Below are 25796 nucleotides of genomic sequence, written 5' to 3'. Positions count from 1 at the left end.
TTTAGCTGTTTCACTGCATTAAGTGCTATTTCCCCAGGCAAGGCCAGTTTAGCTCTGTAGTTGGAATTCAACATTATAGGGCCAAGGGCAAAGATTTGATCCTGGCAAGGCAAAGACAATGGCTACACAGATCAAACAGGCACCAGAAGCCTAGGGTTGATAAAAGACATCAGACAAACTCATTATCACACCTTGAAAAACAAGTCAAACGGTGAATCATCTAGTGGATTATAGTGTCATCCGAGTATATTAAGGATAGCAGGGTATGCACAGACATATTCAAGGGATTATCTTCATTCTCATATTCCTAGGCTACAAGAACTTTGTCTGTAAGGAGAAGAAGGTAAGAAATGTACATGTGGCAATCATATTGTTAAAGAGAAAGATTAAGAGAGGGAAAAGGGGGATGGCCGGATAGCTCAGTTGGTTAGAACACGGTGCTGTTAACAAGGTCCAGGGTTTGATCCCTGTACCAGCCAGCTGCAAAAAAGAAAAAGGAGGAGGAAAAGGTAAAAAGCAACAGCCACCAGGAAATTTTCCTAAGTGGCATGAACTGTACAGAGATGAGGGTTTGATATAAAAGTACGGTAAAACTCTGCATGCAAGAATGGGCAGGTTCCAAGTTTTCCCACTGGTCAAAGATTCTCCAAAAGTACAACTTTGCTCTCAGACATAGCATGTCTCTATTCCTGAGTCTGAATAATCTAGTGGATGTTTGCCATTTTTTGTTTGCCCAACACCAGGACACACTTCTTCGTGGGCATCCTAAAATAGATAAGAGGCAGGTAGGGCTTCCCACTGTGGAATTCTCAATGCAGCAGCCAGCAACAAGCTACAAGCAGATGACCCAAGCCTAGCCAATCAGATGCCCCTTCCCCCAACTCCCTGACTTGAATGTGGACAGAGTGACACACAGCTTCAGGAAACCACTTGGAATCTAATATGAGTGTACTAGCTCTATCCAGGTCTGGTGACAGCAGCACCAGTGGGCTGTCCAGTGTACAGGACAGGCCATGGCAGTGATCACAGTATCTAGCTGCAGGATCCTCACCAGATTCTTCCTAGGCTGTGATTTTGGCTGTGATTCTGGCTCCAGCTCTCACTTGGGTCCTGCTCACATCCATTTTGACAGTCTTTCTACTGATTTTCAGCTTTCTTTCCAATAATTCCTTTTCTGCTTAAGATGACCAGATTTGACTTCTTTTGCTGACACCTAATCACCCTGGGGCGATGTGGTAGGACAAATAATGGCCTCTTGAACATGTCCATGCCCTAATCCCTGGAACCTGTGAATAGGTAACCTTATAGGGCAATAGGGACTCGAGATGGAGCAATTATCCTAGATTACATGAGTGGAATGAAATCACAAGGGTCCTTATAAGAAGGAGGCAGGAGGGCAAGAGTCAGAGAAAGAGATTGGAAGACACTGCACTTCTGGCTTTGAAGGTGGCTGACGGGGGCCATAAGCCAAGAAATGCAGGCAGCCTCTAGAATGTGGAAAAGGCAATGAAAACTTGTTCTATGCTGGAGACTCCAAAAGGAACAGCCCATCTGATACCTGGATTTTAGCCAAGTGATACTGATTTTGGATATCTCACCTCCAGAACTATAAGAAAAATTTGTGCTGTTTTAAGCTATCAAGATTGTGATCATTTGTTGCAGCAGTAATAGGAATCTAACACAAGAGATTATTATTTCCTCATGAAAAAGCATAATCTTTATTCTCGATTAGTGGATTGCAAACCTCAGAGAGATCGTGGAACTCTTCTGAGTTGTTTTTTATTTTATAGAAACCTGGTGGTTAATTAGGGGCAGGACCCAAAGAAGATTAAATAAACCCAAATGAAAAGTCTAAAATGATTAGCATTTCAAGGAACACTATATGTCTGTTTAACACAGTTTAGTAACCAAGAATCTACAAATTTATAATCCATCTCTAAATGGATGAATCACAAATCTCTAATTACAAATAGCGGAATTTTTGAAAAATACATTCTGTGTGCCCACATCTAATTTTCATTGTATTCAACATCACCTACATTTAGTTCTGTTGACATAATATTTGTTTTTTCTCTATTAGTCACTAAAAGTACTGAAAAAGTAATGAGTCTTCAAGGAGCCATTGGTAATGCAACAACCATAGTGTTTTGTGAGAACAAGATAAAATGTTGTTTAATATCTCGCCCATACTTGCCTTCCTCTGGAAAACTGTCAAAAAAAATAATAATACAATTTCTCTGGGAAACTTCTATAGCAAGAAGCAATTGAAGCAAGTTAATTAGTCACTATAAAATGTGACTGCCCTCCCCTCAGGCCTCTAACTTGGCATTTAAAGGGATTATTACAAAGGGATCTGTATTACGGTGCAGAACTGAAAAACACTCTTGCGGAGAAGTTGTTTCACCTTTTTTACGTTGATAGCAGCAAATTTAGAGAATTGACTTTTACATTTTCAGTGTTGGTTTTCTACACGGATAAATTATCTTTTCCCCTTGGGGGCTCTTTCCACACTGCTTAAAGACCCCACGAATTTTTACAGTGACTGTCAAGGTTGGTGGGTTAGAAGCTCCAACTTCAGCAGCTCTCAGGGGTTCTCCGAATCTCAGCCGAAACCTCACATCCAGAGGCGGAGCAGGGCCCAGGCAGAAGAGGGGAACGTGTGATGTGACGGTTAACTGGGCAGCAGTCCCACATCCTGCGCTTCTGGGGCTCCTGTGCTGCTGAGGTGGGAGGGGCGGTCAGTGACTCAGGAGAAAGAGGAAGCAGAGAGGTCACCAGATAGTACCAGTGATCATGGGTGAGAGTCTTACGTGCCCACCCTTTTCTGCCCCCAAAAACCACTATTACTGAGGCAATGGCTTGGGCAACCAGGTGTCCCCCTTTCTACTACAATTCCTGCCCATACTCTGCATTGTCCTTCATGGCACCTTCCCCTCTTATAGGGTGTGTCTGATCTATAGATATAGTTCTTATACCTCACTGCAGAAGGATCACTTGGCAAGAGACCCAGGAATCTGCATTTTAAGCAAGTGCCCAAGCATTTCTAATGTGGGTGGTCCACAGACCCCACTCTGAGGAAGAAAAAAAACAAACCCCAAGCTGCTTTCTAGATATTTTGCTGAACCAGGACCACCTGGAGAAACATTATGAATTGACAGAGGTGGTCCTGTGTTGGGCAAGGCTACCTTTCCCACCTATGCTTTATCCTTTCTGCCGATTGCTCCTTCTTTGTCCTGAGTTTCTTGAGGTCCTGTAGTTTCTTTCTCATCACCTTAGCCCAAACCTACTTCCACATCTTATATTCAAGCCGAAGTAGAAATAGTTGATAGCATCTGACAGTTCTTTTCTCATGTGTTCTCATTTCATAACAAATCCTACATTAAAAATGAAGCTTGGCTGGCTCAGTTGGTTAGAGCATGGTACTGATAACACCAAGGTCCAGGGTTCCGTCACTGCACTGGCCAGCCACAAAAAAAGAAAAAAAAAAAAAAATGGAGGTTTGTTGGCCTAGTTTTATTATTAGCTAATGAGTAGAGGAGGATTTGGTTAGTTGGCTGAGGCCGGGGCTGACATGGGGCCCTCCTAGGTCTCTTAGGAAGGCAACCAGGAGAGCTATAAATGTTGTGGGTGCTGGAATCCCACGGCCTGGGTTATGCTTTCGCTCTACTATTTACCAGCCTTGTAACGTTTGGCAAAAATGCTTGGTCCTCATTGCCTTCATCTGCACAGTTGGAATAATAATTACATTCCTTTTATAGAGTTGCAGCGATGAACACAGGACAATTCATATGTAAAATGTTTATCACAGTGCTCAACACGTAATAAAAGTATCCAATAAACATTAGCTATTATTATTTATTATCCTGAAATTACTTGATTCAGTTTCTTAATTGGCCTCTTGCTTTTATACCAGGATAGAATAAAATGTCTCTTATCCAGAGAAACTTCCCCTGTGTGTTTGCTAAGGGGAAGTGATTTTCTCTTCCTTTTTTAGTATAAGGCTTTATTTTCCATTAAAGTCTAAATACTCTGAGGAAGGAAAAGAAAATAAGACTTATAAGTCATTTAACCCTTACTATAATTGAGTCAATTTGATTTCTTTCTGACACTAGGTTTTCAAAGTCCAAGGAAAGGTACTATCCAGAAGGAAAATGATACAGAAGAATGCTGGAAGCTGTGGGACAAGCCATACCTACTTCATGATTTTTCTGTGGTCCTAGCCAGGTGTAATTTTGAAAACACATTGTATTGAGGTGAGTCAATTCAGTAACACACACATAAGAATTTTAGAGAATAAAACAGGAAATTCCTGCAGGGAGGGAACATTATTGGCTGGGCTGGGCTTCCCCATAAATAAATATTTAATTATTGGGAAAGTTTGGCTGGCCAAAAAACCCCATTATCAAACAAGTTAGTTAACTAAAGTATTATGGAAATTATATCTTTTTATTTTTTCAATAGTGAGGCAATTCAAACTTCAACTGTAAAGTTTGATTCCTTCTGCTTTCATTTATATATTTATGATGCTATGTAATTTATATAATTATTATGCTTGATTTTTTGTTGTCTGTCTTCTTTAGAAGGAAAATTCTCAAGGGCAGGGATCTTTGTCTCCTTTGCTCACTGAGGTTCTGCAAGCACTTAGCAAGTGCCTGGTACTAAATGAATATTTCATGAATAAGTGAATGATTTTCTTTTCATGGATAGCTTTGAAAAAAGCAATCAGTATTAAAGATTTGCCAAAAAGCAGTTTGGCAACATGCATCAGCATCTTAAAAAGTGCTCAACTCTTGATCTAATAATTCTTCTTTAGACCTAAATAAGGAGAAATAAGGAGAGTTTATATACAAAACTCTGCGAAGAAGTTTACTAATAATGAAAAAAGTGGAAATAACCTCGATGTTGTTTAAAGAGGAAAATTACTAAATAAATTATAGTACATCCATAACTAGACTTCTATGCAGTCATTAAGTAGTTTTTTAAAAACTCAGCAAGGAGGAATAAGTAAGAAAATCAGGATATAAAACAGTATAGACACCACAGCACCGATCATTGAAAAAAGAGTTGCATAGGTAAAAACTAGTATTAAATTCAATAAATGTAAATAGCAGGTATTTCTGTCATTTACAGAATGCTACAATGAACTTGAATTGCCTTTTCAAACAGAATAAAAAGATAAATTTTTGAAAAGATTTAATGTTAGCACTTTCCCTAACATACTTCCACTGTTTCTCATTTCATGTGTTTTAGAAAGGTATTTGTACCAAAGGAACAGTCTATGGTTCCTTTTAGCTAACATAGTAAACTTGAATAAATTCCAGTTTTCAGGAATATTTAGTACGAACTGGTATTTTTTCCCCTTAAGTAATTTTTCTCCTTAGGAAACACAGACTTTAAATTTAGTCTGCTGTAGGGTAGTCGTGGTATTCCTATTTCCTTCTATGTGAGGTTTAAGACCTTTATCTTTAAAGAAGAACTTTTATGGTCCTGTGCTTGTAGAATACTAAAGTAAACTGCTCCTCCACGTGGATGTAATTGGTTAAAGAACAAAAATGATGAAATTGCTGAGGGGTGGTGGGGAAAACGCACAGCATTTTGAGTAAGAAAACTTTGCTTTCTCATTCAGGTGCTATTACTTACTAGCAATGTTATCTAGAAAGTCATGCCTCACTTTCTGCATTTGTAAAATGGTGTTATACACTACCAAATATGGGTGATGTAACAATCAAACAAGCTTATACATAGTAGGACTTTGTAAATGGTAAGTTAATGTTAGTTATCGATTTGAATAATCTTACTAGACAATTCTAGATTTGATTTAAAAATAATTGGCTTATCAACTAAGTTCTGATTATTATAAAATGGCATCTAAAGTCCTAAGAATTTTTTTTTTTCCTTTTTGTCTTTTTTCGTGACCGGCAACGGATCGCAACCCTCAGTGTCGTGCCCGTACCGGACCGGGACCGGCCACGGGATCGCAACCCTCGGTGTTGCTCCCGCCCCTCGCTCAGCCAGTGAGCGGCCGGTCTGTATGTGGGATCCGAACCCTCAGCGGGAGCGCCACCACGCTTCCCAAGCGGCGCACTGTAGCAGTGCGCCGCCGGGCCGGCCAAGTCCTAAGAATTTTTAACAATACCAACTTAAGATAGAATACCTTAAATTAAAAACTGACTTTTAAAAAAGAGAACTGATGCTCTGCCTTGAAAATGATTCCTTTAATAATATTTCTAAGATACGGGCATGAGGGGGCGCCAAAAGAACTGTTCAGCTAGTCTGGCTCTTCTTGCTCCCACTGCTTATTTGGCAGCCATCAACATTTATAATGTGAGGGCTGGCTGGCTCGCTCACTTGGGAGAGTGTGGTACTTGCTAACACCAAGGTCATGGATTCAGATCCCTCTGCCAGCCAGCTGCCAAAAAATATATATATATATGTATGTATGTCCAAATGCTTCGAAAACAAAACACAATACCAAGGTGTCATAATAATTATAATATTAACAATACTGTAATTATGATTAAGTCCTTTGGTTCTGAAGAAAAGTATTTTAAATCTAGTGAATAAATTACCTATATCTTCAGGTTAATGGGGCCATTGTGGAGTATTATGACAATTACAATAGATTCATTTTATTATTTGCTTACAGTTGAAGTTTATTTGGCTAAGATGTTATTGAATGATATGTGTAAATGGACATAAACTTAAGCTAATAATATCAGGAGTAGGGCTGGCTGGTTAGCTCAATCAGTTAAAGCATGGTGCCGATAACACCAGGGTCCAGAGTTCAATCCCTATACCAGCCAGCTGCCAAAAACGAACCGAAAAAAAAATCAGGAGTAAGAAAATATCTAAAGGTAAACTATAGATCAGCTAGATCCTGTTGTGGATGAGAGAATTAATCCCATGCTTAAGTGTTTTAGCTCTTTCTGACTGAGTTGCTTGTAGTAGGTAATGAATATTTATTGATATGATTTGATTTCTCTCTCTTATAGGAAAATATATTTTATCAGAGTGAACTAAAGAATTTAATGTAACTCTTAATAATATTTTTCAAAACACGGTCTTTGTTTATTATATGCCTCACAATCACCCTGTATGTTTGTAAGAAATGCTGACTTTTAAGAACCCCCACCCCCACTACCCATGGGACTAGACCCACTGAGGGCAGGAATGGTGAACATGCATCTTAAACAAGCACCCCTATGTGGTTTTCATGACCAGGAACGTTTGAGAACCATCACATAAGTTGTAAAGAATAAAAGCAAAATGACAAGTTAAATGTTACCACCTGCCCTGGAACAGTTGTGTCAATATTCGTAGAATTCAAGGAGAAAAAAAACATATGTAGTTAGAAAAGAGACAAAGGGGCTGGCTGGTTAGCTCACTTGGGAGAGCATGGTGCTGGTAACACCGAGATCCTGGGTTTGGATCCCCATACCAGCCAGCTGCCAAAAAAATGAAAAAAAAAGAAAAGCCTAAGAGAGTAAAATATATAAATACACTCACCTGTTTCAGGTGTTTTATGAAAAAATGGTGAACTCCAGTGCTGCCAGTACCTTTTACCTGTTCTTTGACATCTTACTTGAAACACATACTTAATGTTTGGCTCCAGGTAGAATTCTAACTGTTGCTCATGTGTCAAGTTGGTGTCAAATTCTTTAACCTAAAATGGATGAATAAGAATAATAAAATGACACAGTATGCTTTTAAAACAAACAATAATTCCGTTTAGCAGTAATGTATGGGGCACTTTTTATGTTTCTGGCAGTCTTCTAGACCCTGAAGAATAGAGCACTTTAGGTAAAACATGGCCATACATAATCTGATAACAAAAAAAAAAAATATGCTCTAACCAGGTCAGCTAAATTACAGTGCCCTGGGAGATTTGGGAAAAGTCAGTAGTCACATCCGCATGTTCTGGAAAACATTATCATAAGACCATTTTTACTTAGAAGCAGACGTGATGCCACCAGAAAGTCATAAAATAACCTAGAGTGCTTCTGGTAACCCTGACCTAGATCCCTGCATGGAGGATGTAACCTAGTAACAATCCCATATCTATACATTGCATAGAACCAAAAGAAAAACTGAAGAGAGGGGCTGTTCTCTCTCTCCTTTGATTCTCACCCTTCTCGTGATTATAAAATGCTAAGCTCTGCTGGTCCTCTTTGCAGCACATTTCTTAGTATGACCTGACCTGTGTGTTTCACTGGTTGCAATTGTCGTTTTGGCTCAATAAATCCCGTGCTTTATATGTTCGGCCTCAGTTTCTTTTAGGTCAACAATCAAATGCATGTTTTAAACATTAAAAGTGAAATACATAACATTTTGTACTTGACAACTCTCACAAGTTTTTAAATCTCAAGAAAGTCCAAAATGTAATATATTCTTAATTTTGGAATAGCTGATTCTAATGGGGTGGGGAAACGGGAAACCTGATAGCAATTGTTTGAATCCTCTCCCTCTCTGCAGTTGAATATTTAGATCAATAATTCTTCCTTAATGATGAAATAATTTCACTTGCTAATGATGACTTTTAGAAAAAATTACCCTCAAGCTAAGCTGTTAAATTGATCTTTATTGCAGATTTATTCCCTTTCCCCTTTCCCCCTCCCTCCCAACTGCTCTGCAACAACATCATAGAATGTAAAAATATAATATTAATAAAAGAAAATAAATAAAGCAGTGGCATTATTACATTGTCAAGGAAAAAAAAGAAATGCATTTATGCACCAACTGGGAGAAAACAGTTACCAGACACTCATGAAAGAGAAGGTAAAAACTACTGAGATTTTTAAAAAAACAAAAACCGAAAAACAAGCTATCAAGCTCATTCAGGGATTCTTCCATTGAAACACAATCTTTAAAACTTGTGATACACTTAAAATGTAAAATTCATGAAAATATCTGCTTGGGCATGTCATGGTTCCTGAAAGATATCATTCAGAGTTTCCATAAGCCATGTCTCTACTCACGGCCCCTGGAATTTTCTGCTATGTAAATATGACTGGTGGGCATCTGGAGTCCCCTGGGGTCCAGGCGAGGTTTTACTTTGAATTTTGAATACATTCTGCTTCATACTGGCTTCTCTTGCAAGCCAGTTATTATTCTCCAATATGTCTCTTGCCATTTCGTTTATAGATAAGTCTTCTTGAAGAGAAGACATACCCTAAAGTACAGCCAGAATTCCAAATTAGAAAGAAAAATTATATGGAACTGTTAACAGTTGTTCCTACCATGAGGCAAACCAAATGCCTGCTTCGGGCCTTGCAAGTACAAGGTGATCCCCCATGAGGGTATCTTCAGAGGCTAAAATGAATACTGGGAGAGCTAGACTGAACTGAGTGGCTGTGTAGAGTGTATAATCTCAAGAATGCAAGAAATATAATTTCATTCTTTGTAACAGTTAATTTCTGCTTAGAGCCTAAATTCTGAAGGTTGGGGGCATGAAAATTAAATTTCCATCATTTTGAGGTATCTCTTTTCTTGGAGTTATGTCTGTTTCTGGGAGCATCACTGAATGGAGAGAAGAAGAATCTCCAGCCTATCCAGAGAGTCCTGTAATTCCCACCTCCCCTATCAGCCTCGGATGTGGCCCAGAGTGAGTTTCCTCCCTGGTAACCCACTGGTGTTTAAAGTCTTTTAGTTTCTCCCCTTAACCCGTCCCCCAAACTCCCCCACTCTCTGCTCAAGTAATTTTTATCTAGTGTTTGGTGGAAGAGGGAAGTAGGGTGGTGATTGGGAAATGTAACATGTTTTCCCAAGTTTTCTGTCTTATACCAGCATTTAGACTTTTGAAATGCAAAAGCCAAGAATTTCATCCTTTGCTATCTGTGTACTGTTCTATCATCCTCTCCTGGGAAAAGAATGAATGTTTGGTTTTGTGCAGCCTAAGCTAAGAATGGTTTTCACATTTTTAAGTGGTTCAAAGAAAATCAAAAGAGTATTTTGTGATGCATGGAAATTATGTGAAATTCAAATTTTGGTGCCCCAAAATAAAACCTTTTCAGAACACAGCTATGCCCATCCATTCTGTTTGTGACTGTTTTCCTGCTACAAACATAGAGTTAGTAGTATGTTGCAAAGCCTAAAAAGTTTACCATTTTGCCCTTGAATAAAAAGTTTGCCAACACCACAGTCTAGCTTAATTAAAGAAATAAATCACCAGTAATCTATTTACTTGAATTTACAGCCAAGATTTCCCTGTGCCTTACTGTTACTGAGGTTGGGCAATGTTAAAGGCAAATAATAATAATAGCTAATACTTAAAATATTATCTTCATGAACCAGACATTATAAAAATCAATGGAGATACAAAAATGATTATGGTACAGCCCTGCCTTCCAGGAGCTCATAGTTAAAGGCTGGAGAAATAGATGTGTAAAAAGGTAAGTCTATACAATGTGGCAAATGCTCCTGAAACAGGGTATACAGAAGTGGGCATGGATTACTGCTGGTGATTGTGAGCTCAATTTTTGACAAGAGTTTAAGGCGCCAGGGAGACAGTCCATGAAGATAACCAACAAGATAACCAATGGAAGTCTGGCATTCAGAGGAGCTTGGAGGGCTCCAAGTTCCAGCCTGCAGGTGTAACTGAGGCCTGGGGAATGTAACTGAGGCCTGGGAAAGAACAACAAAGTGAGGAGAGAGAGACAGTGGGCATGAAGGGGATGTCCGTGCTTATGGAGGTGGCAGAGAAGAGGATTTACAAAGGAAAGAGTAGCCAGAGATATGGTGAGAGACCTATGGCATTCCTGAAATGGAAAATCCAGAAACATTTGCAAGGAGGCAGTCAACAGCGTCAAATGCTAGAGGAGGATGAGGACTGCCAAAGTTCTTGGCTTTTTTTGTTTCACAAGATAATGGTGTTCTTGCAGCAACTGGCTCTAGCAGAGGGAAGAGAACCTCAATTACATTTTGAGGTCGATTGCAATAGTGGCCCAGGTCTTTTCCCTGCCCTACATCCTTGCCCTTTACCATGTAGCTCTGAGTGTCCTCCCTCTTCGACTCTGGATTTGGCCATGTGGCTTGCTGTGGGTCAATGGACTGTTGGTGAGTGTGACACAATCCAAAGATTGAAAGGCACTGGGGAGACTGGCCTTCTGTGCTCTTGCCCTCTGCCATCACCATAAGAAGGACATGCCGAGGTTATCCCACTGGTCCCAGAAAGAGGACTAAGAGACATGTAGAAGGAGCCCATGCTCACATATATGTGAGCTGGCAGAACTGCAAACACATGTCCAACCCCAGCGAAGCTCAACCTAGACCAGCTGGACCCCACTGACAGTGAGAAATAGATGTTTATGGTTGTATGTCACTTCAGTTTTTGTGGCAGTTTGTGGCATGTTATGGTAGCAGTAAATAGCTGATATACACTTTAAATATCATGAAAACCCAGCAGAGGATTTTAAGTACTAAAACTTCTGTATTTAACTGGTAGATAGCAGATCTAAAATTCTGCTGCTTAGAGTGGGGTCCAGTATGATTATCAGCTAAATAATGGATTTGAGGGGGTATTTGCTTAGCTATGTAGTTTATAAAATACTTCTTAGTGATGCAACAAGATGACCTCATGTCCACTGTACAAGTATTTCTTATCAGGGAGGCTCAACTATGTTGTTTTCTAAGACGGTGGTTTTTTTGAGGCCCCAGTGTAAAACCCACTGTGTGTGTGTGTGTGTGCACTTGTATAACTTGCCCTGAAGAGAGTGGAAATTCCTGGTGTCCATTATCTATGTAGGATAATTGTTCTTAGACATAATTAGAACTTAGAAGACAGGATTTAAATAGAGAGGAACCCTACCTATCTATGGAAACTGCCTGCTCTCTTGATCTTAGAGTCCAGAAGGACAGATATATGAGCGTACTTTTAAAAATTCATGGAAAGATTCATATTCTATTTCAATTCTATTTTTCCACAAACTTTCTGAAGTACCCTGAAGCTCTTTGTTGTGGTTGCTAAACTGATGTCTACTGCATGAAAGAAAAGCTTAAGCTGGATTGGACAGAGCTTGCCAACTTTGGGGAACTAGTCATATTTTATAATCCATATTGTATAGTAGCTGGTTTTTTTCTAAAATGTTTTTTTCTTCTTGCTACCTCTGAGCCTTTACTAAAATGTTCATTGCATGTTTCAGTGTAGTCTCAGGAAAACTACTGGGGAATCCAAGAAGAGTATGAGGCAAATGAGGTGGGGGCAAGAGGTTTGTAAATGATCCCCCAAATGCAGTTTAATCTCCAGGCACAAAATCTGATGCTTTGACTTGGAAGCATTTCTCTACAGATAAATATTCTCCATGCAGTGTCAACCTTGCAGGATCACCAGAAGGACTGGCTGGTTCCCTTAGATGCTTCGCAGTCTGTATGCAGTTTAGCTGATGAGGCTGAAAAACACCCTCAATACTCTGATTTTCAGGCAGATTGCTTTGCACTACCACCCTGTTGCATGGCTCCCCTGGAGGTTATGATAAAGAGTAACAATGACAGCTAGCATGCACTGAACATTAACCCTATTCCAGGCTCTGGGCTAACTTCTTATGTCACTTGGTCCCCTCCCCCCCCAACAATCATTTGAGGTAGGTGCCTATCTTATTCCCACTTTACATATGGGAATAATGAGGCACAGAGAAGATAAGGAACTTGCTCAAGTGGAAAGTAGCAAGGCCAGGCTTTGAATTCTGGAGCACGAGCTCTTAGCCACAGGCTTCCCTGCTGTAGCTGCCTGCCACTTTGAAGTAAAGAACTGCCCTTCAGCAATGTCCGATGAAGGCTGAGGTGGAAGAGGGGATCTGTGCCCTTTGTGTCCTCCTACTCTTCTCAACTCTGACTTTCCTGTCTCCCTACGAGGAGGCAAAGACAATGCTCCATGCATGACCCAGATGAAGCTGATGGTAGCAAATGTAAAGCAAAGCTTCTTCCTTACTGAATTGACTTGGGTAATCTGGATAGAAATGCTAATTCACCTTTTCCTGTGTTAGCAGTTGTATTTAGAAAAAGTGTGGTAGAGGGGACAGACTACAGGCTTTGGGATTGAAACCTGTTCTTTCATTTTCTAAATATTTATTGAGTGCCTAAAGTGATGTAGGGTCTGTGAGAGGCACATGGTTGCCGACTGTGGACATTTGGAAAAACCTGGCTCGACCTCGTTCAAGCTCTGTTTCCTCAATTATATAAAGGAGCTAATACTACCTATCACAAAGGATTGTCATGAAGATTATGTGAGATGACAAATATTTCCTTCAGCTCCTTCATTTGCTGCTTCTGATAAAAGGAAAGTTTTGGAAAGTGAAATTTACCTCTAAGTTACCAAGTCTCATGATGGTACATGTAGCACCAACCAAGGGAGCAGAGAACAAGCGTTTCAACCAGAAAACGGCTTCTGAAAACCTGTTCAGAGACACGGATAATATAATTCCTCTCTATTTCCTTTTTTTTTTCTTTTTATGATGTATGATGTGTTTTATTTATTTATTTAATAAGACAATGTAAGAATATTTGAGTTTTTATTTTTTAAAATGAATGCCTTTGGAATAAAGGGCAAGTTTTTTTGGGGGGGTTAAGCTTTTTTTTTTTAATATTTTGTTTTGTTTTTATTGGTTATGAATATTCATGGGGTACAAAGCAAATTGTCACCACTTGTGCCTAAGATGTGATGGCCAGATCCATATTGGCAGCATGCCCATTACCACAAATTGTGATTATACTGCATGTCCCTCACCAAATTATCCCCTTAATTATCCCAACCTCCCTCCCCATCCCCCCTTTCCCACTCCACCTTGTATCCCTAGGTATGTTCTCTATTTCCTAAACATTCTTAGAGTCTATTACCTCCTCCTGTTTACACTAAAAAAGGGATTGTAGTATTCTATGACCGTGGCACTTCACAAAGGACCCCAGGTGTCTTACTAGACTAAGACCCCACTAACTCAAAATCTATGACTCAAGAATTTCATCTGGGTTGTTCTGAAATTTACCTAAGTCCCACATATACAAAAGGAATCCAGCAAGATCTCCACTTGGTTTTTTTTTTTTTTTTTTTTTAAAGATGACCAGTAAGGGGATCTTAACCCTTGACTTGGTGTTGTCAGCACCACGCTCAGCCAGTGAGCAAACCGGCCATCCCTATATGGGATCCGAACCCGTGGCCTTGGTGTTATCAGCACCGCACTCTCCCGAGTGAGCCACAGGCCGGCCCTCCACTTGGTTTTTGATCAAATGATACAGAACGTAGTCTCCCATCTAAGTATAATCCAAGCAATGATAAAATTCACACTTATGATTTAAGCAAACAAAGGCAAACAAACAAGTGGCATCAGGAATTTATTTTTAAAGAGCAATCAGTATAGCTTTACCCCCATCTTCTCAACACTTTAAAAACATATTACTCTAGCAAAACTGATGTTCAGATGATGAGGCTGAAGCGGTGGGCTTTGGAGTCTCCCTAATCACCAAAGAAAAGTTAAATTATGTGTAATATATGTTTTAGTGTTAAATACATTTTACTTAACTCCCTTAAAAATGGTAATCCATAGCTGATTTATAACTCTTATTCAAACAAAACCAGAAACTCCATTCCTCAATTATTTGGACTCAATGGTAGTTTATCATACTTGAAAATAATAAAATGGCATTTCTTTTCAAATACACCAAAATTGGAACTTATTCCTATGTCAGACTAGTATTCTTCCATAGTTCAAATTAGTGAGTTCTTATTACATTGTTTATAGGTGCTGTCACCCAGTGTGATTTTATCAATGCACCTTGTGCCTATGCTTCTCCTAAGACATTTGATAATTTACCATCGGTATTTAAGGATGGTTAATTTGTTTCTCTAGACATCCACTTTTTACTTTAAGCTCATCTGAGACTGAGGCCTGTTCTAGTAATAGATTTTCTACTTTGAATTACACATTTTTTCACTTAAAAAGAAACACCCATATGTCTAAGTTCTCCTTTTTTGAATAATTTTTATTTCCCTGGATGCCTGTCAAATTTCAGCATAGAGTACTTAAATTTTATCCATGATCACTGATGTAAATTTCACCCTAGGAGACACATAATTACAAGGAGCCAAATAGATAGATCTCTCTTAACTGGAGATTTGTCTATTTAGCAATTTATTAAAGGCAAAGGATCTTTTCAGGAAACATCTCTCTGTTCGGAAACCTATGGTAATCATTATTAAAACTTGAGTGGTCTGAATTTTGTGCAAGCAGATAAAAACATGTAAAATGGATCATTACAGGTCCACTGTGGCCACTAATGGTTGGCTTTTCTTTTGAATCATTTGTTCGCATGCTCAAGAATAATGAAATTTTAGCTTACATTCCAAGTTTGGTATGTTGCGGCCTTGTATCTCATTTCACAGGAAACCTTTTCAATTGTTGTTTGACTATTCCAATAAATTATGGTCTTGGGCACTGTAGCATTTATATTCTCAGCCTTGGAAATGATGGACGCAGAAGGTATCACTAGGGAAAAAAATTTAAGAAACAAACAAAAAAAACTAGCAATTAAAAAATTTCCTAGGGAGAAATCGGTATCTTTTCAGCAATATATAGGCATGTTAGAACTCAACGTTCAAGGAAAAAAACAAGCAATTTCATGATCTAATTAACAATTAATGAACTTTTTCTTGATTGCTAATCTATTATGTAGGAGAAAACTGCTATTAAGAAAAAAAACCCCATTCTCCATTTCTTTTAAACCAAACTCTAATAGTTCTGCTTTCTCCCACTTCCCACATATTCCTAAACTAATGAAATTCCAGAGCCTGGCCTTATTAACAAAAGAGTGTGAAAAAGAGATACCCCTCCTTACTTCATCTGTTTAGGGAGCAATAATATTTTGCATCCAAATTTAGTTCAACGAATCTAATTTGATAAGATGTTAAGTTAAAACCTTGCACATTAATCTTCCTCTTCTCTTGTGTAATAGGGAAACTTGTATGAATATTTACAGTTATTGCTAACTTGTTTTGTTCTCCATTAAAATAAATCTTCCCTTGAAAGTGTGATTTGAAAGCAGGTCCCATAAGACTCTAAAGACTTTACACATTGTTGCCATGTTCTGTGATAATAACCCTCAAAAAGGAACTGAGATCCTGATTGGTTATCTTACTACTTTGTTGTACTAGCAGGCGTGGAATAACTGGAATCTCTATAAACTGTATAAATACTTGTAAATTTGCTCTGTCTAAACAGAATAGAATCATTGACACTTTCCATTTCTCCCATATGCATGATACAACAATAAAAACTTAGCACTTTGCTAGATGTATTATTTAATAAAGAACTCAAGAGCCTGTATGTACCTTTAGGGACCATTGTTATAGCTTAATATTCTCTATGAGTTAGTTTCTTTTCATTTATTCTAAGCTTATAAAGTATTCCTTGGGAAAATTATTGTTTTATTATCAGTGACTATTATTATCTAAAATTATGTGCACAGGTAGGTGATTTATAGAGAAATATAAAAATTATATATTTGCTCTTTAGTAGCACAGTCCTATAATAAAATCCTTGGGCTAAACCTAGAATAGAATAGATGTAGTAGTAGCAAAATTAGTTTAATTAAAGAGCTTACTGTACTTAACTTTTCTAATCTGAATTCCATAGCTAATTTCCTTTTGTTAGTGCAAGCTTCTTGCAATAAGAATCAGTATTCAGAGATTTCTAGAGTAAAGGAGGTGAGTCCCCAGGGTTCTGAGACCACTTGGGGCCATTTTAGCATCCTCAAGGCTATATTACCTGCCTCCTCCTGTCTCCCACCTCTGAGTCCAGCTTGGCCACGAGTACGGCAGCACAAGCATTTTGAGATGCTTTTTCAGAAAGAAATATTCTGAGGAGGAAGCAAAAGTCTGTTAAGTCCTATGAGAAGTGCAGGTAGCATATTTTTAAATTCCACTTGTATTGAAATAACGAACAAGATTATAGTTGCTTGGTATATTTCTAACAACATGCATTTATCCATATTCACTCAATGGGGAGAATTAACGTTCAAAATGGCAGCCAGAAGGCACTGCACTTTCTGTATTGAAACTTATTTCTCTGTAAGAGTAGTCAAAAAGCCCCTGCCTCACACATGTCATCTTGGCTCAGTGTTCCCACACTACTAATTGCCCTGCCTTTCAGCAAAGCCTCCCCGCATAATTAAAGCCCAACCCCCTAGCTGTTATGTGGAGATTGCTCCCAGGAGAGCCTTCTGTTCTCAGTTTTATAGAATAGTTTATTTATCCAACTTGCAATGTCTCATTCTTAAAGTGTCATCAGTGCAAACAGCTCATTTGTTAATCTGGTGGCTTTGTTGACTGGAGCTTCCAACACAGTCAACCTGTATTCTTCAACCCAAGTTTCTGAGTCCATTTTGGGATAATGAGAAGGTGGGGTTGGGGAGAGGAGAGAGGAGGAACAGGAGGAGGAGAAGGAGAAAGAGAAGGAGAAAGTGAAGGAATAACAACTCCAAACTCCCAGTTCACAGTGTGACACGTCAGATTTGGATGTGGAGGCTGGATGAGATCTTCCCTTTGCAGGTGGTGGGGTGGTGGTTAACTATGGCAAGTCAACAGCAAGTCTGGGATGAAATCTGGTTCTGCTTCTTGCTAGCTAAGTGACTTCAGCAAATTATTTTATCACTTTCTTCATCTGTAAAATGGGGACAGTAGTATCGAGTATGGTTTTTTTCCAGAATTAAATGTGATGTGCATGTTGAATGTCTGCAACACAGTAGGTATTCAATAATTGCACGCAATGATATTAAGATCATAATAAGTTCATGATGATAATAATAACAGTAATACTACTACTAATTACAATTTAGTTCCTAAAAATGAAACTGCCAAAATATCACTGGACATGATAGCCTTTACACACTCTAATCCGTCAAGGAAAACTGTTTTAAGAAAAGGGCATATTATTGCACTCTACCTCAAAAATGCAAATTTACAAACAGGTGCAGATATTAGTCAAGAGTCCTATAACCCCAGAAATATATCATAAAATGCAGTTATTGTTCATCACAGTAGTCAACAGTATGTGTTCTCAAATCTAATATTCAGAACATATGGACAGATTTTTAGACCAATTGCAGTAGCTGAGATAGTTGAGGTTAGCTGAAAGGTTGAGATATCTGTGATAGCAGACCCCAGTGAGCCCCAAAGGGTATCCATCCCAAGGGAAGGCTTCATATCCCTGCATCATTAATCAGCAAGAAAGCTCTCAGATACATTGCAATGAGATTTTGTTTTTCTCAAAAAGACTGAGGGGGCTGGCTGGTTAGCTCACTCGGTTAGAGCATGTGCTAAACTCAAGGTCAGGGGTTCAGATTCCCTTACTGGCCAGTCTCCAAAAATAAACAAAAAAAGACTGAAGATAGAAGTCAAGGATATTGAAATTAGATGCTCTTTAGCTCTGCAATCTAAAAATTTTAATGCCACTTAGCCTCGGTTATCTCATGTATAAGTTATACTCTCCTACAAAACAGGGTTGTTTTGAGGGTTAAATAAAATAATGTATGTAACAACACTTAGCACATGAGAAAGTGCTCGATAAATGTTAGCTTATTGAAATCATCCTTGATTATAACAATAGTAATCATTAGTGCTAGGATTTTCAAAAAGAGGGTGATCCACACTTGGTGCTCTTTGGCTGAATTCTGATTTTAGGACTTGGACACAGTTGCAAAAGTCTTGGTGGTAATTACCTTCTGAAATTTACCTAAAGGAAACACCAAGAATTATGCAAAAAGTTAGCCACAAGGCTGTTCATGGCAATATAGTTTATAATGGTGAAAAATTGAAAACAATGTAAATCTCCAACAATAAGATTAAACTATTATACATTCAGCCAACATTAAAAATAATATTGCAGACTAAATTAACAGAAATGTTTATTACATATTGTAAGAGAAAAAAGGCATGTTCTAAAAATATTTGAAGCTAAAATAACATTTGTTAAATCTGGCGGGTGAACATACAGACATCTACACAATTCTCTATAATTTTCTATGTATTTTATAAAACTTTTCAAAATAAAAACACCCCTCCCACATAAGTCCCCAAATAGTGTTTAGAGTATAATTATTTAGTATGCTGTACTTCTCATAACATGAGGCTTATCGCACATTATTATAATCCTTGTTTCTTTCCATCTTCCCTGGTAGATCGCAGTTATTTTAGGACAGTTACTTTTTCTATCTCATTCTCCTTGGCCCTTAGAACAATGTCTGGAACATAAGAAGTTCCCTATAAATATTCGTAAAAACACATATGCCTAGGTAGAAATAAGACCAGAAGGACATACAACAAAGTGTGGCCACACTGATCTCTGAGTTGTCTCAGGCAGGTGGAATTTTGGGTAATTTCTGTTTTCTTTATTATAATCTGCAGGAACTTTGGGGGAACTTCTTCAGATCTAGACTTTGTTTGACTAAGTCAGCACAAATTAGTTGTTTATTATTAAAGGCATCATAAAATTTGTTTTTCTTTACCTATATCATCCAGGTGAATTTGCAGGTGTTTTGACTCCTCCATGCCTAGAGCATTTGCAGCTTGGACCCAAACCAAATAATTCTTGCCACCTTGTAATGAATCAGTGGAGATGTTAATATAACCTGAGGTGAGATATTGTTGCTCTTCTTCTGTCTCTAAACTTCAAAAAAAAAAAAAAAAAAAAGATAATTGCAAGTTATATTTAGCTTGAGTTAATTATTGCAGAATTTTAAAAAATTTGAATTGACACATTACATTGTGTATTTTTATCACGTACAGCATATTTTGCAGTACATATACATTGTGGAATGGTTAAATATAGCTAATTAACAAATGCATTCCCTCACTTCGTTACAGAACTTTTTTGATGCTACCTTTTTAAGCCTGTTTTCAGACATGTAACCTTTTACTGCAAAATGAATCAAATTTGATTTGATTTTCAGAATTTTAAAAAATAAATTCAAATCCAGCAAGGGCCACAGTGTAGCTTTGGTAGGCCCTAAGCCCTTTTGTCTTCATGGACCCCTTCCTTTATTAAAAAAAAGTGTGTGTGTATATATTTTATATATATATGTAATATATGTAATATACATAAAATACACATATATACAAACTCATACATATGCACACATACATTCACATACATTGTTTTACAACTGTGTTGACATAAAGACAAAAATATTAATATTACACGTTAAAATATTTTCTTTAACTTAACAGTTTTTCTCCTCTGATTTTAAATGAAATTAAGCATTTTCAAGGACTCTTAAAATGTGGGCCCTACCCACTGTGCCTAAAGTATTTATTGAATAAGTGGGTTCTGGACTTAGCTTGAAATAAATGAGCCACCTCTGGGGAGGAACATTGCAGAGGGGTTCAGGGCAAGAGCTTTGAAGTAGACATTTCTACCAGGATGCAGGGTGAGGGGTGAGGATGGGGCGAGAGGTCGAGATGGGGTAGGGGAAAGCCAACCTCCCAGGCAGAAAAAAACCAGCATGTTCTAAAATGAATAAATAAAATGACATGACATTTCTGAGAAAGTTCAAGTGTGATACTCTGGAGCACAAAAATGTAAGAAGTAACTTGAGGCAGGGCAGGCCAGCTAAAAAGACCCTCCATGAGCTGTCGATGGATAGGAATTTCATCATGCAAATGATGGAAAGAGGGTATATAATCAGATGTGTACTATTTTAAGGGTCTCTGGGGCTGGCTGGCTGGTACCTTTACAGAGAGTAGATTGGTAGGAAATGAAAGTGGTGGTAGGAGAAAAATTAAAAGACTATGAAATAACACAGAATTGGATTATTAGAAGTACATGGATGTCAGTGAGGATGCACGTGAAGGATTTTGAAAGCAGAACTGACCGGACCTGTTAAGAGATTGAATGAGGGGAAAGGAAGTTGTTTACTGCTGAAAAGGATGGAGAAGATAGGGGAGAAAGACCCAGTTTGGAATGGGGGATACAGAAAGCTATTAAACATCATTTCAAATTGTATTTATCTAAATTGTTACAATTGAATGGCTCAGGATTTCTAACCAGCCAACTGAATTTGCTAAAATTTCAAATGTTGTCTGTTAAGGCTAAAATTTCAATTTTTATTAATTGACATTGGCTTTGGACAGAAAGCTTGAGCCTATGTTTTTAACTCTCTAACTCAAAATAAGCACACAATATTATGTGGAGAGGGGTTGGAGGTAGGGGTGAGGGGCATGCTGGAGAATGCTGCTTCTCTCCTTCTCTGGTTTCTGTGAAGACAGATTGTTCTTAAACCTCCCAGCCTCTTGCCCCATCCCTTGCTCATTCTGCCCCCTTGAAGGTGTGGGTAACTCTGCTCATCGGAGTTAGGGATTGAGAACTGGGCATGCGCAGCTTAGTCCCTTTCTCTCTCCCTTCTCTTGGGAGCCAGAAGACCACAGAGGTGATCTGATCTCATCTGCTCCTCCAATATGCTGTAAGATTTAGAGGAGTAAGTTCCATGTCCAGTGCTGGCTGCAATGGGGACGCTGGTGAGGGTCGAGTGAATCTGTCTATTCTGGGAGGATCAGAAAGTTCCTATTAGAAAGTTACTAGAAGAAAAACAAAGAATAAAAAATAAAAATTGAAAAATAAATAAATAAGAAAGTTATTATTAGAAAGTTCACTATTGCTACTTACCAAAGCCATGCTCTACATTATCAGCTTCATCAATAATAAATATTATTAAATATTTGTATAAATAATTTTGAATATTTAAAATTAATTTAAATATTATAATTTTTTGATTTTTACCAGCTGACTCTTTGGTCTCTTTCAGTTGGTTTAGAACTCATGAGAGATATCTGCAGAGACAAATATAGGGCCCTATAAACTCTAAAAAACACTATTACATATAATCAGATCCATTGGTAACATGGGAGTGTTTTCACTAGACTTCACTAAGTCTTTGAACTACCAACTCTGTATTTTCTTTTCTTTTTTTTTTTTGTCTTTTTTCGTGTCCAGCAACGGGATCGCAACCCTCGGTGTTGCGCCCACACCTCGCCCAGCCAGTGAGCGGGAACCGGTCTGTATGTGGGATCCGAACCCTCGGCGGGAGCGCCGCTGCGCTCCCAAGCGGCGCACTGTAGCAGTGCGCCACCGGGCCAGCCCTGTATTTTCTTTTCTTAAGCTCTCAGTCAGATTTTTCTACATCTTTGGCAACTACCTCCAAGTTACCATTTCCACTTCTTTAATCCTTTTATTGTGATTTTTGCTTTTACTTTTCCTGTGAAATTACTTATCTAAGTCCTCTGGATCCTCATTTAAGCACCTGTCCCTCTTGATCACTTAAAAGTATCACTTCCCTTGGCTACCTGGACCCTGTCTTCTGGGTTAGAGCTCCTACATCTCTACCCCACACCTGCTTAGTGACATCTTTCGCCTCCAGCCCTCCAGCTGGGTTCCTCTCCCTACCCCTCTCACCCCACCACTCTGAAGGGCAGCCTTGGCACTGCCTTTTCTGCAAGATCTCTCCCTCGGCTCACTCTCCTTCCTGCTTTCAACTGCTGTTGTGCATATATGGCTACCACACATCCATGCTCTCACTGGGAGCTTCACTGGGTGTCTGAGTGCGACCAGAGACCTACAGCATATTAACAACTAAGTTATCTTTCCATTCAAATCAGCACTTCTTGGCAGTTTCTCCATTGTTGTCTAAAGTATGCTCTCCTTTCTCAGTTTGCCATTTTCAACAACTTTCCTTTAAGAGCCAACCAATTACCAAAGAAGGTCATGCATGTTTTAAAATATTATTTCCTTATTTTATCTTTCCTCCTTGTTTTGATAGCTATAACAATGGTCTAGGCTTTATATTGTCCAGTGTATTACTTATACACTCCTAAGTTAATTGTATTGCATTCTGAAAACTGACTTGATGTAGATATACTCATTTAGAAGGAAAATAATCTTGAAATTTGAACCATGATGGAAAACCAAGTACCCTACATTCCTTTTTTTTAAAAAATTTTTAAAATTTTTACCAGGAAGGGGATTGTAACCCCTGGCTCGGTGTTGTCTGCACCACACTCAGCCAGTAAGCGCACCAGCGAACCCCACATAAGATCCGAACCTGTGACCTCGGTGCTACCAGCGCCGCACTCTCCCGAGTGAGCCATGGGGCCGGCCCCCTATTTTTTTTTAATGAGTGGAAATACTTCACAAATTTGCTTATCATCTTGATCAGGGGTCACGTTCATCCTCTTTGTACTGTCCAGTTATAGCATTCACGCTGCCGAGGCAAGCTCTGATCTAATTTCTTTTATCCAGTACCACTAACTGCTCTCTGCTCTCAGGGGACTGTCTTGACAGGATTCATGGGGAAGGTAGAGCTTAAAAATCATTGTTATTTCATACCAGCGCTCCACTCCAGGTCCTGTTACTACTGTGTATCTATTTAGCAACTCCTGAATATTCTTCCACAATATACCAGCCAGGATTATAACTTGCCAGACACTTACATCTTTTGGAATCCAGAGACATGCTTGCTGAGACACAGAAAAAAGGAACTAGGCTTATGCTACCAAGCAATAAATGGATTTATGAATCAAAATACTACAGAAATTATATGTTATACATATTTATCATACATATACATATATGTGTATGTATAAACTTATTGCTACTATTAGAGCAAGACGTCAGTAGGTGATCAAGGAATATCTGGGTTTTTTTTCACCAAGACGGCTGACTAAAGAGGTCTGGTGCTATTCTCCCCCACAAAAAGAGACCAAAATAATAGACAACCAAATATATTTTGACCAGAACAACTGAAAAAATATGCTGCAGAGTACCAGGAGAGTGATGAGATCTTTGTGAAGCAAGGTAGATGGAAGTAACACCATAGAGAGCAGAGCAGGGTACCCAGCCTATGCCCCACTGCAGGGACAAGCTTGGAATCAGGTGGAGAGCAAGTAAGCTGCAAAAGATCCCAGCTGCTACCACCACCACCGTAAACACCAGTAATCCCCTCCACAAGAGAATCCCCCAGTGTTTGGGGGACTCAGGCCCAGTTGGAGAGTAGCTGGAAGTTAGTATAGCTGCACAGTCTCATAGTGGAAGCCCAAGGAGAAGAAAACTCCTCCTTCCCCGAGTAGCTGTGACACAGCTACTTGGAGCCTAGCCTGCAGCTGGAGTGCACCCTGCCCCAGACCCAGTAAAACTGACTCCCTTTGTCTGGAGGCCCTACCTGCATTCTACTGCATTCACATGGGTGCTGGCGGGACCATGGCCCAGGATGCCTGGTGCCTATAACAGACAGAAAGTCTGAGACTCTAGCATGTGAACCCACATAGCACCCTTTCACCTCAGGCAAGCAGGTAAACCAGCTGAGCAGAAAAGCTTCCAAGGTGTGGTGGTTCCCCACATTCATGCAAATCTGCTTTGCGTGGCCTACAGACCTGCTGAAACTAGAGGTGCCTGCAATGGCCCACAGCCAGCCCAGGGGTAGCCCTTACCTCCCCCACATGACTCTCCACACATTCTCATGGGTGCTGGCACACCCATGTTTATCACAGCTCTATTTATAATAGCCAAGTTATGGAATCAACCTAAATGTCCATCGATGGACGACTGGATATGGAAAATGTGGTATATATGCACAGTGGAATACTACTCAGCCATAACAAAGAATGAAATTCTGACATTTACAGCAACATGTATAAGCTTGGAGAAAATTATGTTACATGAAACAAGCCAGGCACAGAAAAAGAAATATTGCATGTTCTTACTTATAAGTGAGAGTGAGAGAAAGAAAGAGAGAAAGAAAGAAAGAGAGAGAGGAAGGAAGGGAGGAAGGAAGAAAGGAAGGGTAATCACAATAATTTACTGAACTTTCAGAAGGGGAGAACAGAACTGTTGTTACTAAAGGTGGGTAAGGGGGAGGCGGGTTAGCAAGAAATTGGTTAATAGACACAAGGAATGGTTACATTTTGTAATGATGAACATGCTAATTATCCTGATTTGATCTTCACATAGTGCACAGGTATTGATATTCAACTGTACCCCACAAATTTGTGTAATCCATTATTTTCCAATAAAAAAAAGGAATTTTTCTAAGGCTGTCAGTCATTGCGGGCAAGGGGGGACTACAAAGCTGCAGGTGCAGCAACTACTCTTGTTCGGCTCAGGTTTTTAAGTTCTAGTCCATTTTCCACTGCTTCCTCTTTCCTCACATCAGCAGTGAGGTCACTATGAACATCATGAGAGGACAAGAAGGACACATCATGACAACTAAAAGCACAGGGCTCAGGTTTTAGAGACAGACCTAACCTCAAATCCCAGCTTTGCAGCATGATAAGTCGTGGGACTTGGAGCAAGTTATTTAATCTCAATATACTTGAATTTACTCATCAATAAAATAGGAATGGTAAAATTGTTGTTGTTATCATGAGTTAATGAGATAGATGAATAAATAAGAAAAGAAAGTAAGGACCTAACGGCTTCACATATAACAAAGGTCTGTTAAACCCAAACAGGGAGACAAAACAGGCTCCCTGTGGCTGATAAGAAACTTTATAACTCCCAAATGGAACTAAATGTCTATAGCAGGATAGGGGATTAGACATGTATTCCCTTGCTTACAAAATATATATGTTCGGGCTGGCCTGGTGGCGCACTGCTACAGTGCGCCGCTTGGGAGTGCGGTGGCGCTCCCGCTGAGGGTTCGGATCCCACATACAGACCGGCCGCTCACTGGCTGAGCGAGGTGCGGGCACAACACCGAGGGTTGCGATCCCGTACGGACGCGACACTGAGGGTTGCAATCCGTTGCCGGTCACGAAAAAAGACAAAAAG

At 39.2% G+C, this 25796-nt stretch overlaps 1 protein-coding gene across 1 annotated transcript in view; it reads right to left on the bottom strand.

Annotated features, from left to right (window-relative positions):
* The window catches only part of IL23R (interleukin 23 receptor), a 77505-nt gene that overhangs the window by 26556 nt on the left and 25153 nt on the right, over positions 1-25796 (bottom strand). Inside the window, exons 5-7 of the mRNA XM_008585068.1 lie at positions 19486-19646; positions 15325-15470; positions 7507-7663 (exon numbers count right to left, since the gene is read on the bottom strand). Of these exons, the coding sequence (XP_008583290.1) occupies positions 7507-7663; positions 15325-15470; positions 19486-19646 (464 nt within the window). The remainder of the gene's footprint in view (positions 1-7506; positions 7664-15324; positions 15471-19485; positions 19647-25796) is intronic.

Source organism: Galeopterus variegatus, unplaced genomic scaffold, assembly GCF_000696425.1.
Source record: "Galeopterus variegatus unplaced genomic scaffold, G_variegatus-3.0.2 Scaffold3439, whole genome shotgun sequence".
NCBI lineage: Eukaryota > Metazoa > Chordata > Mammalia > Dermoptera > Cynocephalidae > Galeopterus > Galeopterus variegatus.
Note: the sequence above shows the minus strand (reverse complement) of the source record. Positions and strands in the feature narration are given on the sequence as shown.